Source organism: Melospiza georgiana, chromosome 11 (genome assembly GCF_028018845.1).
Source record: "Melospiza georgiana isolate bMelGeo1 chromosome 11, bMelGeo1.pri, whole genome shotgun sequence".
NCBI classification, from domain to species: Eukaryota; Metazoa; Chordata; class Aves; order Passeriformes; family Passerellidae; genus Melospiza; species Melospiza georgiana.
In genome coordinates this window covers 1,458,273-1,471,845 of record NC_080440.1, presented here as the reverse complement: position 1 = coordinate 1,471,845, position 13,573 = coordinate 1,458,273, and the positions used below count along the sequence as shown (strand labels likewise).

Genomic DNA, 13,573 nt, shown 5'->3' with positions numbered 1-13,573 from the left:
ACGTGTCCAGGAGCAAACCTGCTCTCCTCAGTCCCTGTGGTCTCACTTGGATAAATGTGCCAAGGCTGACAGGTTTTTACTGCCTCCGCTTCTGCCTTGTCCTGCTGAAGAAAACAATCAAAGATGACCCCCCAGAGGTCTGGTTTTGGGAGGATTAGTGTGGCCAGCTGTTGTTGACAGCATCCCTTAGAAAAAGGTTTTCAAACTGGGTACCTGGGAAATTTGCTCTTAAAAACTTTCCAGTTTTTGTTTCACAATTCCCAGTTGTCAGAGGTAGGAAAAGCCTCCATTTGAGGTGGCTGATTATTTAGTGTTTGGTGCCAGTAGCTGGAGTGGTTTTGTCAGTCCCTTGTGAGGAGAGTGTGAAAAGCTCTGGAGCTGAATTAGTGCAGCAGTGCCTCTGTTCCCTCCTGTGTGGGGAGGCCTGGGGGGTCGCTGAGCCCCATCTGCCAGTGCAGCGTGGTCCTGAGCCCTGGCCACGCTGAGCATTGGCAGGGACAGGTGTCAGGGATGCTTTTGGCCATTAAAGAATGCAGGCAGGACAGCCAGGGCTATGAGAAAGCGTGAGGATAAATCAGTTTTAGAAGAGGCTCACCCCAGTGGGAACTGGCTCCCTGGAGCATCTCCTGGTGTGTTGGGCATGGCATCACACTGATGGGTGTTGGAACAGCATTCAGAAATCCAGAAGGGGCAGTGAGGACTGACATGGTGATTAATCTGCCTGAGCTTGGGAAACAAGGTTATTGGAGCCAGATCAGCCCCTGGTGAAGCCAAACTCCAGCACAGCTCTCCTGGGTGGGAGCAGCAAGGCTGGGGTTCCAGGCTGCACCCCAAACCCAGCTCTGCAGGCTCGTCCAGGAATTCTAGGGATGATCTGGGAAGAGCCCAGCTGCTCAATCCACTGAACTGCTGCCAGGCTTAACCCCACCTTTTTGACATCCAGAACTCTGTTATGGTTTCCCTGGTTCCGGGTAAAGCGGATAAACATTTTATTAGTGGAATTGTCAGTAATTTGCAGAAGAGCATTTTTGGGAGGTTTGAACTATCATGATATATCAGAGTTATAATTTCATGGTATGGTGGGGTCTTCCTTGGTGAAGAAAATGTGAGAAAATTGAGGCTGTGTCCTGGAAAGTGCTGCAGGAATTTGCTTGTCCATCCCTCAGCCTGGTTTTGGGCAGTGGTCTGAGATTTTTTTTTTTTAATTTTTTTGCCAAGAAAAAAATCTCTAATGGAAGTCAATAACTTTGACCTTCACATTCCCTTGGGAACAGCTGTGGTCAACATCTGCCTCTTGTGAGGAAAAGGTAATCCCCCCCACAGCATGGAAAGGAAACCTTAATGCCATGTAGAAAGGGTTAATTGGGGAGTATCTGTGGCTTTTCTTGGCTTAGACAGCTTTTGCTTTGGGCTCTATTAATTCAGGGCTGACCCTAATTTTGAGTGATGAAAAGTTTTCTAGTCTGAAGTTGGTAGTTTAAGATCCAAGTCAGGAAATGGACAAAGTTGTATTTCCAGTGTTGCTAATTCAGTCACTCTGCATATTTCTGTATGTTTCTTGGCATATATCTTAAAATAGGTAGCAGTGTTTTTCTGTCCACTTATCAGGAAAGAATGGGAACAGACTGTGTACCATGCAGTGGCTGAAGGACTGGGCATTTAACAGGCAGCCAAGAAAGGGTTTGGTGTTGTGTGCACCCAGATTGGATTCCAGAGGAGCTGAGACCCCTTTACCTGCATACCAGCCTGGCCTCTTATCTCCTGGTTTTCCTGGATTTGTGTTTCGTTGTACCAGTGACACAGATTTGCAGGGATAGAATGTCCATGCTGTGCTTTGATTTAATAATAATAATGAAAGTTGTTATTGTTATTCCCAGCAGCACAGATCTTTTGGGAGTGAGGAGGGAGAGCTGCTTGGAGCTTTTCAGAAGTGTAACTTTAGGTGTTTATTGCCCTTTCATAGCTGCAAACATCACCTTTTGGATCTCCATGAACTTTTCTCTTTGTTGAGCTCCAAGCTTGCCTAACAACCTGCTCCTTTTGGTAAACAAGATAATGCCCAGGGAAGGGGATATTTATCCCTAGAATAAGCAGAATTTCCCGCTGCTCCCCTTTTCTGCTCTTATGGCATGGAGAGCCTCTTTGGGTGTGATGGAGGGAGAGGGAGCAGGTGTTGGGAGCTTTTCTGCCTCAGTGCTTTTCTCCCTGGGCAGTGCTGGCTGCAGGGCTCACAGCCTGCCAGGAGGAGCAGCTTGGAGCAGCCTTGGTGCTCTTTGAATCCTCCAGCACAGGAGCTGCTGGGCCTTTTGAACTCGCTGATCAAAAAGCAGGGCTTGGGAGGATGTCCAGGAAACCACTAAATGGGCTTGGGAAAGATGTCTCTGAAAATCTGTTCTGTTGGGTTTGTTATCCGGGCTCGTGTTGGGCTCTTTGTCACTGTGACAGATTGAAACTCAAATTTTTTCTATATTTATTGAAATGACAGGTGGATCCTGTGTTGTTTGGACTTGGGGCTTTAGAGAAAATCAAGTTCTTAATGCAGTTGAAGTTGGCAACACTCAGTGTCTGTCTCTTCAGTGTTACAGTTCAGCCATCTATACTAAACCTAGGATTGAAGAATTACCGATTTCATGGGGATTTGGTTGTCTGATAATGCATTTGACTTTGGAAAAATCGTAATCTTTTTTTATGTGCAAAATCTATTGTCAGGCATGCTGATTGGGTCTTCACCTAATTCTGGTTTTGGGCCGGTGGGTGCAAGCAGGAGGCTGCTGGTGTCATGTCCAAATTTTATCAAAAAACGTTGCCATGAATCGGGTCAATATTTGGAATTTCTCAGGAGCACCATTCCAGCACTAGGGAGAACCTTTAAAGGATGCTTAAACCTTTAATTCTGGTGAAGAAATGTGACTTAGATACAAACATGGCTGCATATTTAGATACAAAAGCTGCAGCGGTTCCCTCTCCCCTTTTGCCTGTGGCAGGTGGGATGGAAGGGGTTGCTGCAGCTGCACTCAAATCCAGTATCTCTGGGATGAATGCCTGCCTGTGAGGCAGTCCCACGTGCCATGAGATGCCAGTAGCTGCTTGTTTTTCCTGGTTTAGTTTTCCAAGCAAGCACTCTGGCCTGCTGGGCTTCCTTTGATACCTGAAGTTGCTCTGCGAGAACTTGCTCGGTTTTTCAGACAAACCAACAATCAAAGGCAAAGGCTCCTGTTGCTGTAACCTCTGGTAGCTGCACCAAGGAATTCTGCCTGATTCATGTTGTGCTTTCTTCTTTCTTCTTTCTTCCAGGGGCAATAAGCCAGAGATGACTGACAAGATGTCGAGCTTCCTTCATATTGGAGATATTTGTTCTCTCTATGCAGAGGGCTCAACAAATGGATTTATTAGCACTTTGGGGTAAGAACAGCTGTTCCCTTGCATTACAAACCCTGTTAGAAGGACTAGCAGAGCTCAGCTAGCTCTCTTCAGCCTGATCCCAGGGAATACTGGCTAAAGCAAGGGAGCTTTATGGATAGACTTGGCCCTACATTTAAAAATAGCCTGGAGTGAATATGGCAGGGTAGATTTTGGGAGGCTGGAGAGTGTATCCATGGCTGTGGTGCAGTTTATCCTTGGTGGGGAGGAAAAACCTTGTCAGGTGAAGGGGTAGGGGGGAATGAATGCAACCCAATGATTTTCATGTTGTTGTCTGTCCCGTGTCCGTCCGTGTGTCCCGTCCTGTCCCTCCCTGCCCCTTCCCCAGTCAGGGACGAGCAGACCCCAGTGCACTCTGCTGATTGCACAAAGGATGTAGCACAGGCAATGGAAGCAGTGTAGAAAACATATATATATCTAACAAAAAATAAATCAAATCCCCGAGCCAAGTGGTTTAAATACCAGTAACTCACCACTACAGCTAGTTTGACCTTAAAATTGAGGTTTAATTTGAGGTTTCTCCTACAGACAAAATTGTTTTTCTCCTATCAAAGGAGAAGATGTTTTGACCCTTGTGCTTTGCCAGAGCCCTGGAGCAGCTGTGGGAGCTGTGTTGTGCCAGCTCCTGCCCCTTTGTGCTGCCTGCAGCAGGCCAGGGGCAGGTGCTGTGCAGCAGGAGAGGGGAATGCTGCTCCATCCACCACAAAAACAGCTTTTCACGTGGGAAAAGCACGAGCTGGCAGAGCGGAGCCATGGGCTTGGAGCACAGCTCTGAGGAGGGCCAGGGAATGTTTGATGCTGCTGAGGAGGAACCTCTGCAAGCGTCAGGAGCTGGGTGCTGCTGGGCAGGAGCCCTTGCAGGGTGAGAAGCTGCAGGAGCACCTCTGGCCCCTGTTCCCGAGGGCAGGAGCAGTGAGGGGCACACACACAACCCGCTCTCTCTCATTTCCAGTAGCCCTAAGGGCCTCAGGGGGGGTACGGTCACAGCACATGTTTTGATGCCTACAGCCCAGATGCAGCTGCTAAATGGAGCTCCAAAGCAGGGTACAGAGCCAGCATCCTGGTAAGTGCCTCAGCAGGAAACGATGGGCTGCAATCTCTCCTGAGTGACTCCAAACTAACTTGTAGGTTTAGTCCTCTAGCTATTAGGATTCTGGAAAATAAGGGGGCAGAGAAGGAAGCAGACACTGAAGATGCACCATGATCTATTATAGGAAAGAGAAGAAAATATGGGATGCTGCCAGAAAGGAGAGAAGGTATGATAAAAGCAAGGGGTGTAGTAAGTAGGGTTGGTCGAATAGTATTTGGCAAATGTATTTGACAAATTTCCCAGGTCCTGGTCAAATATGCCACGTGCACTGTGCAGCCCTGGATCAGCTGTGTGACGGGCCAAATACTATCTGCTGAACACTGGCAGCATGAGTTATCCTCTAGAGCTGCCTATTGTTTCTCCTCCCAGTCTGAAGCGAGTTTGGCAGTGAATAACTGCAGGCCAAGTAGAAAGTTGTTCTGCCATGTGGATCCCGTGCATGAGCAGTATGCAGTGGCTGTGGCTTCTGAGGGCATTGCTGAGCAGATGTTTTTCACCATGGCTGGTCCTTGTGGACATGACAGGCCCCAAGCTTTGTTATCTCCTAGGCTTGATGAGATGTGCTCATGGCAGGCCTGAAGTCCCCTCTGTGTTCAGGCCTCCTCTTTGATTTGGTTAGCGCTGTTTTAAGGTAACTGCATTATGTAATGGCCACATATCTCTGAGCCCAATTTAAGCCAGAAATCCTAATTGCTATGTGAAACATGAAATGCATTATCTTCTTAATAAGCCTCTGTAATCAAATTAGTTTTGTCCCATATTTAATTTAGTCTTTGTCCTGGAGAAAATTAAAGCAGCAAAGGGAAGATTTGGTGTAATTGTCCTCCAGCCCATGTGGAGTTTTGACAGTCTGATGTCATAACATGTGTAATGACTTGTTATGTGGTTCCTGAAGGTTGAGGAGCAGATGCCACTCACTCTACATTCTAAAGCTGTCCTAAATCTCTGAAGAGTGTTCCTATTGAATATTCCTATGACATGTTGCTTAATCAGAACTTGACTCTTGCTGTTTCCCAGACTCAGTGCTGTCATCATGATGATTACTGGTGTACAATCTATCCTCTTTTGTGTTTCTCACCCTGTAAAATTTTCCTCTTACTAGTTTGGGAAGTTCCTCTTTATTTTCAACTTAATCTCAGATGAGAGGGATGCATTGCACTGAGGTTATCTGTATGGGATGATCAGAGTAACCTATTTCCTGGATATTTTTGGCCCTTTGTTCACCAGAAGCAGGTGCTGCAGCTCGAATGTTAATACCATTCATGTTGGAGCACCTATATAGAAATATATATATAGAACTGAGTAGGGAGAAAATCCATGGGGAAAAAGCAATTCACTCTGAATGTTTGCATATGCAAATCTTAGATGCATAAAACTGTTGAGCCCTCTTAGTTTCTCTGATCTCTTAATTTCCATGCACTTCCTTATTTTCTCTAATTGTCTCAAGATGCTCCCTGCATGTGAGCAGCCTCTGCAAGGAACAACTCTCATATTCTAGGTCTCAGTCTTCCTCCAGTTGATTCTGCATGAGAATGGACCTCTCAAACCTTTGACCTTGGAGTTTTACTTTCTACGTTTGTGTAGAAAGCCTCTTTGACAGATTGGTTACAAGGGGCCAAATTGAGTCATTTAGGATCAAATCAAGCCCCAAAGTGTTTGGTTACAGGTGCGTTTCTCCAGTTTGGGAAAAGCCCAGTTCCACCTCGATCCAAAGCTGCTCAGAGCAGTGGGAACAGGGGCTTCCCACCTATTCCCTTTATTCTGTGGGATTTCAGCTGACCCTGTGGGGGTTGTGCAGGGACAGCAGCTCTGTCCTGGCATTCCCTCTTGGAATCTCTTGGGTTTGCCTGTGCAGCTCCCCCTCTTCCTGGCAGAACAGGAGGAGGCTGGCTCAATCCCTCAGCTCACCTGGTGTTTGGCTGGTGGGCAGGAGGGTACATTTGTGCCTTCCTTTCTCTCAGGAGCCAATTTTTATCGTGGCACTGACTCTTCCTGCCATTTCTTAGTACTCGGGTCAGTGTCCAGTTTGCATAGCTGTCATATTTTCCTGTTCTCTATTCATACAAACACATTTGCAGCGTGACTCAAATCTGTCCAAGAGGCAGGAGCTGTCCTGAGGCTGTCTGTCACCTCCCTAGAATATGGGCTGTTCTGTCTGCACCTCGAGCAGGGCACGTAAGGATGATGCAGAACACAGGAGCAATGACTTATTTATTGTCCCACCTACCAGGAGCAAAGCTCTGGGCAACAGTAAAAATTAGCTGCATGCTTCTTAGAAAGATCTGGCATAAGTTGGCATTTGGGGAATGTCTTCTGCTGAAGTGGCCACTCGGATGAAATATTGCAAGCGAGACTTTGGTTTTGTGACGAGGATGGCGGGGGCTGCAGGGGATGGGATCTCACTGCACTGCTCATTTCTTTGCAGCCTTGTGGATGATCGCTGTGTGGTACAGCCAGAAGCAGGTGATCTTAACAACCCACCCAAAAAATTCAGAGGTAAGTTGGTCAGACAGCTCCTTACCCTTCTCTTAGAAATGATTCTTTGTTTTGCGCAGCGCTCTGTAACAATTTCTGACCTCTCTGCTTTCTGTGGCACATTTTAGTGTCATCTTCTTCCATGGATGGCAACCCATGAGGAAAAATTGTGTTGAATGTCTGTGGGACTGTGGTGGTTTAACCTGAGTCAGCCCCACCCACAGGGATGGGGAGAGGAAGAGTGTTCAGATCAAGCAGTTCAGTAGATAAAGGAGCAGCTTCACCCAGCAGCAAGGCAGAAGGGTGAATTGGTTCCCATTTCCCATGGGCAGGCAGGTGTTGGGCCAAGACAGATGTCACCCCTGCAGGCACTGCCAGCTCTGTGCCCTGCTGTGCTGGGCTGGGACAGCCTGGGCATGGCTGTGCCCCCCAGCCCTCACAGGGAGGTGGGAGCAGAGATCTGCTCAGCAGTAACTCAAACACCCCTGTGTGAGCAACAGCTTCCAGCACAAATCCAAAATGCAGCTCTACCAGCTACTGCAAGGAACACTAACTCTGTCCCAGCCAAACAGGAATGAACAAAGCTGTGTGAGGGGATGGGGTTGAGGTTGTCAGTTTGCTTTTCAGATCTCTCCGAATGTTCACAATCCCTGGGAATTTCATTTCTTTTTCTCCATTCCATCACACCTTCTTTCTAATTACCCAGTATCAAACCTCAGGGAGGAGGAAAATAAAAAGGAACAAGTGTTAGCCACAGCTATTGTTATCTGACCTAATTTGATATGAGCTACCTTGGGCTTTGCTTTCACTCTGCCAGGAAACTTATGCTCAGTGATAAGAAATTAGTGCTCTGCTTTTGAGTTTGGCAAGGGCTGACTTGTTCAAGAAAGGCCTCAGACAGGAAGAGAAGCACTCACTGGGATTTGGTTTGCAAAGATCTTGAATTCTTTTTCTCACCCTTGGGCGTGTTTCACCCAGAGGATAACGCAGCCAAATATTCTACAATTTTGGTCAGGATTTTATTTTTTTAGGTGTAGCAGCACCTGTGCCTTGTTTCTTTGGATGAATCTGTTTCCTTGGTTATGCTTTGCCTTTATCAGGGTCTCAGAATCACCATAATTCTGTTCAGGTCTGGCCAGAACTGCAGGTGATTGCCCTTGATAACCATGTCTGTGCTGCTGGTTTTGCCTGCTGTTATTGGGGTGGTTTGGGGGTTTTTTGCCATGACACGATGTCCCATATAATGAAGCTCTCCTTTTAAAATATTGCTGAAATCTGTGAGTTCTTGTTGGTTTTTCTCCCTTTTTCCTGGAAAACTGAAGAGCTGATAATTGAAACACTAAACAGGCAACCTGGGAATGTTCAGCATTCAGTGGTAAGCTCTCCAAGAAAGAACAATGTTGTTTTGTGAAGCAGAGCCTTGACTTCTGAGCCATTCTTGATGTTAAAATTGTATGGAAGAATAAAAGCAGATTTGACTGAGACTGCTGGGTGCAGAGGGAGGTGGAGGGAGAGACAGAGAGAGAGGAAAGAATGAGAAAAAGGCAATTCTTGCTAGCACAGTTTAGGAACTGCAAGTACAGAGAGACATTTGTCTGACATAAAACACCGTGGTTAGACATTGTAAATGTTCTCATATTACTTATAATTTATACAGGGAGAGAGAATGGTGTGAACCTTTTCCAACCTTTGTAGTTACTTCAGTGAAGCTTTCATGGGGAGGTTTATGCTTAATGGTAAATGGCAACAAAAGTAATAAAATTTTAGCAGGCTATTCTCTTATTTATACACATACTTTGTAAGTGTAGTCTGAGATAAAATGCTTTCTGTGATAAACATGTTCAGAAGAAGTAATTGTGGAGTTTATCACCTCATCCTCGCCAGAAATGGAAAATACTCCATTTTCATGCAGCTGGGTGGGGCTTGGAGCAGCCTGGGGTAGGGGAGGGTGTTCCTGCCATGGCAGGGCTGAGTTTTGGGGTCCCTTCAGCCCAGACCATCCTGGGAATGATGCTGGTCATCACAGCAGCTGCAGCCTGAGGAGTGGGGTCAGGCACTGGTGATAGTGAAGGAATGTCCTGAAATCTTCTTGGAGCAAGAAGAAAATGAATCAGATGGAAGTGACTTGGATTGTGCCCTTACAGAGGATTGGGAAAGCACTTGTGTGGTTCTGTGACCTGCTTTGTGTCCCTGTGCTCCAAGGGGTCCAGGTGCAGGTCAGTCCCCTCTGGGAGGGACACTGAGCCTGGCACCTCTGGCCAGGCTTGGGGATCTCCTTTTTGGTACCGTTTTTTGGGAAGTCGTTCTGAGCTTCTTAGAGCAGCTCTGTCCTCCGTGGGCAGTTGTAAAACTCTTGTAAATACAAATTTCATGCTTAATCAACGTGAGGAGAGATCTCTAGAAGCAAGATACGCGTAGATGGCTCCAAGAAAATTCAGTGTGAAAGTCAAGCCTGTCTATCCAGTGGCAGAATGAATCCACCCTGCTTTTTCCCTCACCACAGGTGCTTCAGGTTGTAAAAAGTCATGTTGCCAAGGCTACATTTAATCCCTCGCATCTGGTGGCAGCAGCAAGGCCCTGCTCTGGAGGGTGGGGGATTTTCTTTGCACTCCAGGCCCTTGAAATGGAGCAGAGCTGCTGTGCACAAAGTGGGGGTGTGTGCACAGAGGGGGATTTGGCAGCAGCGGCTCAGTGCGAGTGTGTTCTGTCACTAAACACTGCTAACCTGCTGCTGCTGTGAAAACAGCCCTGCCTGAGCAATGTGCTCCTAAAAACAGCCCCTTCCCAGCTGAACTGGGCTTTGTGAGCTGGGAAATCTCTGCTTGGAGGCAGAAGGGGAATCTGGGTGTCAGGGTGGTGGGACGGGAGGAGCAGAGACATCATGGGGACACCAGCACTGCCTTTGTGGACAGGAGTGGTGGGAAAAGCTGGCTGGAGGATGGAGCTGGAGATGGGAGAGCCCTGGGAAGGGTGAGGGGCAGAGGCAGCTGAGAGTCTGAGAGGGGGTGATGCTTGGGATTGGAGTGCGGAGTAAGAGTGCAAAGGAGATGGTTGAGAAGGAGTGCAAAGGAGATGGTTGAAAAGGAAAGAATTCCAGGCTTATTACATGGAAAAAAGTGCAGTGCTGGAGCTGGAAAGAGCTCCAGAGGAAGGTATTGCAGCACACTCAAGTTCCTGTGAGTGTTTACCTGCAGTTATTTCACTGTTAAATGCTGTGGTGCCTCTAGGTCATTAAAGTATTCATTTGATCAGTGGAAGGTGTGAAGGCTGATTCTTTTTCTTGCTATTTTCCATCCCAAGCAGAGTTATTTAGCACCTGAGGTCAGTGGTTTGAGGCTGGCTGGCAATTATGGTCTAAGATTTCAGTGGATTTTTTTTATTCTGGCTTTCTGTGTCCACTTTATATGCAGTGGTTTGGGTGTGTTTGGGGTTTTTTTTCAAGTGCAGCATTTCTCTGGCCCTTCATGCCTCCAGCTCCAAACAATTAAAAAGTCCTCTAAAACTGCTTTTCAAAATGTGAAGACTGAAGAATGCATTCATTAGAGTTGCTTTTTGATAATGTTAATATGCAAAAGAAGGGTTTTTTTACTTAACTGTTGTAAATGTACTGTGTACAGATGAGATTCCTGGAAGAAATCCTACTTGTGTGAGTCTCCAAAAAAAGAATGAGTGTGACATTCCCTTCATTATCTGCACTTCTTTAAACAGAAAAGACATTGAATGTTTCTATGAAGCTCCAATTGCCATAGCTGAAGAGGGGCTAAAAATGAATTTCCTTTGAATGTGCATGGATTGATGTGCGAAGTGTGAACTGGAACTGACCCTCAGCTGGGCTGGAGCTGCAATTCCTGCTGAAATACACACACACACAGAGATCCTTATTCTGCACGTGCAACTCTGCCCTGCCCTGGTGCAGGAGCTGCAGCAGAGCCCAGGGCTGGAGGTTTGGTGTGGAGCTGCTGCTCTGTGCTCTCAGTGAGCTGGACTGTGCATTTTTAGGGGTTTATTTGTGTTCATTGGTGCTGGAGCTGCTGCTCTGTGCTCTCAGGGACATGGGCTGTGCATTTGCAGGCGTTTATTTGTGTTCATGGGTGCTGGAGCTGCTGCTCTGTGCTCTCAGTGAGCTGAGCTGTGCATTTTTAGAGGTTTATTTGTGTTCATTGGTGCTGGAGCTGCTGCTCTGTGCTCTCAGTGAGCTGGACTCTGCATTTCCAGAGGTTTATTTGTGTTCATTGGTGCTGGAGCTGCTGCTCTGTGCTCTCAGTGACCTGGACTGTGCATTTTTAGGGGTTTATTTGTGTTCACTGGTGCTGGAGCTGCTGCTCTGTGCTCTCAGTGAGCTGGACTCTGCATTTGCAGGGGTTTATTTGTGTTCATTGGTGCTGGAGCACAGCCCTGCACCCAGCCAAACGTGTTTGTTTAATGCAAGACACTGCTACTACAGCAAAACAGTCTGGCTGACAGGCTTCTCAGGAAATTCCTTGCAGCTCTTTATTTGGGATGCAGAGCTGTGTGCCAGCCTCCCAGCAGCTCTGCAATAAACTCTGGCAGAAAGGGCACTCACTGGGTTAATTTGTCCAGCAGCTCCCTCCTTCCAGAACATTGTTTTAGTAGTTGCTGGGCAACACTCTTTTTTTGGCAAGATGTTCAAGGAATGAACCCATATCTTAGACTTAAAATACCCTCATGGCGGAGCAGGAGAGGAGTAGTTGAGATTCTGTTTGTTCTTTTATGCTGATCCACGCTGTGCTCCTGGGGCTGCTGCTGCCTCTGCAGGTGCTGGGGGCCAGCCCTGGGGCTCAGCCTCAGAGCTGCAGTGGGAGGAACTCCCCAGGCAGCTTTAATTTATCATGGTATGGCTGTAAAACTGGGTTTAGTGTGGATCATGGAATGGCTCGGGTTGGAAGGGACCTTGTACTTCATCCAGTGCCACCCCTGCCATGGCAGGGACACCTTCCACTGTCCCAGGTGCTCCAGCCCCATCCAAGCTGGCCTTGGGCACTGCCAGGGATCCAGGGGCAGCCACAGCTGTGCCAGGGCCTCTCCACCCTCCATTCCTTCCAACATCCACAGTTTTGATGGATGTTCTTTAGTTATCCCTGTGCTCAGCCCTGCTGAAGCCAATGTGCTTCTCCCTGGCAGAAATGTTTTCTATTTTGTCCTTCACAGCTTTGCCATCACTGATCTGAAGCCTCCCCACTCCTGCTTTGTGCTGAATGGAGGAAACTCCATATGAAGGAAAAATATGAAGGAAATCTGTGATTCATGCAGGTCTGCTGGAGGCTCTGCAATCCTGTTGCACGCATACACATGATTTACCCTTATTTAGCCAGGGCAAGCTTGTTTGTGCTTTGCCATCGGGGCTGAGATTAGGGATTCCTTCAGCTGGAGGGTCACATAGTTCATTTCCCAAACACTTGTGAAAATTATAAAACAAGCTAAAACAAATGCCCAGGTCCCTGTGCCTGCTGGTTTTGGAGGAGTGTGAGCAGCAGGTAGTGCCCTTGGGGTGCTGCAGTGCCACCCCTGTGTTCAGCATGAGTTTTCTGTGGGATCAGGATCAGCCTGAGGCTCCTGTGGGCAGCCTTGAATCCTCTCCACGCACACTTGTCCTGCTCTGCTGTGGGGAAAGGGATGATATCAGCTTTTTAAACTTTGATGTGAAGCAGCCTGAGTTGTTTGACTCGCTCAGCTGAGTTGGAGTGGGTGTTGTGCAGAGGTTTGAGCTGGAGTGATGGTGAAGAGGATGGGATGGACCTGAGCTGCGCAGCCAGTCTGGGCTTCCTTTCCTTCTGAGCATGGAGTTTCTCATGCTGCTGAAATGCCTGCCTGCATTCATTATTAAGGTGCCTGGGTTCCTTTAAGGAATATTTAAATTGGACTCTAAATATGGCTTCTTTCCCCCCTCTGATAGTAGCAGTTCAAATAGCAGGATTTGTTTTCTGTGCAGGAAGCAGAACTTTGGGGAGTGCCCGAGTGCTGAGGCCAAAGCCTTCTTGCAGAGACATCCATCACTTGCAATAGAAACTCCTTCCCAATTTTGAGATGTCCAAGTCAGATTAAAATGCCTGTGCTGAATACCAGAAGTAGAAAGTGGAGCATAATAGTGAATACCCACTTAAACCAACTTCTGTTTTGTAGACAAACACCACAAAAAGAAAAAAAGATGCCTCTTACCCCCTTTCAGAATGAGTAAAAATCAAAATAAGAAGTGTAAAATCAAAATAAGTTGTTTTAGGTTGTTTGATGGAAAAGCAAAACTATAAAAATACAGTCTGTTGTTGTGCCTATATTTTTTTTAATTCAAAATTGAAGCATTGAGCATTTTGAGTAAAAAAAAAAATCTTTCAGTCTTGCTGAATTAGGGTGTAGTTAAATCTGAAATACATTTTGCTGCCTTGATGAGGAATCTTCCAGTATTTATAGAGCTGCACTAGAAAACTGCCAACTGCTTGTATGCATTTGAATTTGCTGCCCTTTATAAGATGAAGAAATCCTGAATCCTGCCTCTGAATTGTGAAACTTTAGCCCACTGCAGCCTACGTGCAAGCAGATGTTGGGGACAATTGCCACCGCAGCATTTAGATA

At 46.9% G+C, this 13,573-nt stretch overlaps 1 protein-coding gene across 9 annotated transcripts in view; it reads left to right on the top strand.

Annotated features, from left to right (window-relative positions):
• ITPR1 (inositol 1,4,5-trisphosphate receptor type 1) overlaps window positions 1-13,573 on the top strand; it is a 161,807-nt gene that overhangs the window by 11,921 nt on the left and 136,313 nt on the right. For all 9 annotated transcript variants that reach the window (XM_058032051.1, XM_058032048.1, XM_058032047.1 and 6 more), the window contains exons 2-3: window positions 3,295-3,402; window positions 6,936-7,006. In XM_058032051.1, coding sequence (XP_057888034.1) covers window positions 3,311-3,402; window positions 6,936-7,006 — 163 coding nt within the window. In that variant the 5' untranslated portion in view covers window positions 3,295-3,310. The remainder of the gene's footprint in view (window positions 1-3,294; window positions 3,403-6,935; window positions 7,007-13,573) is intronic.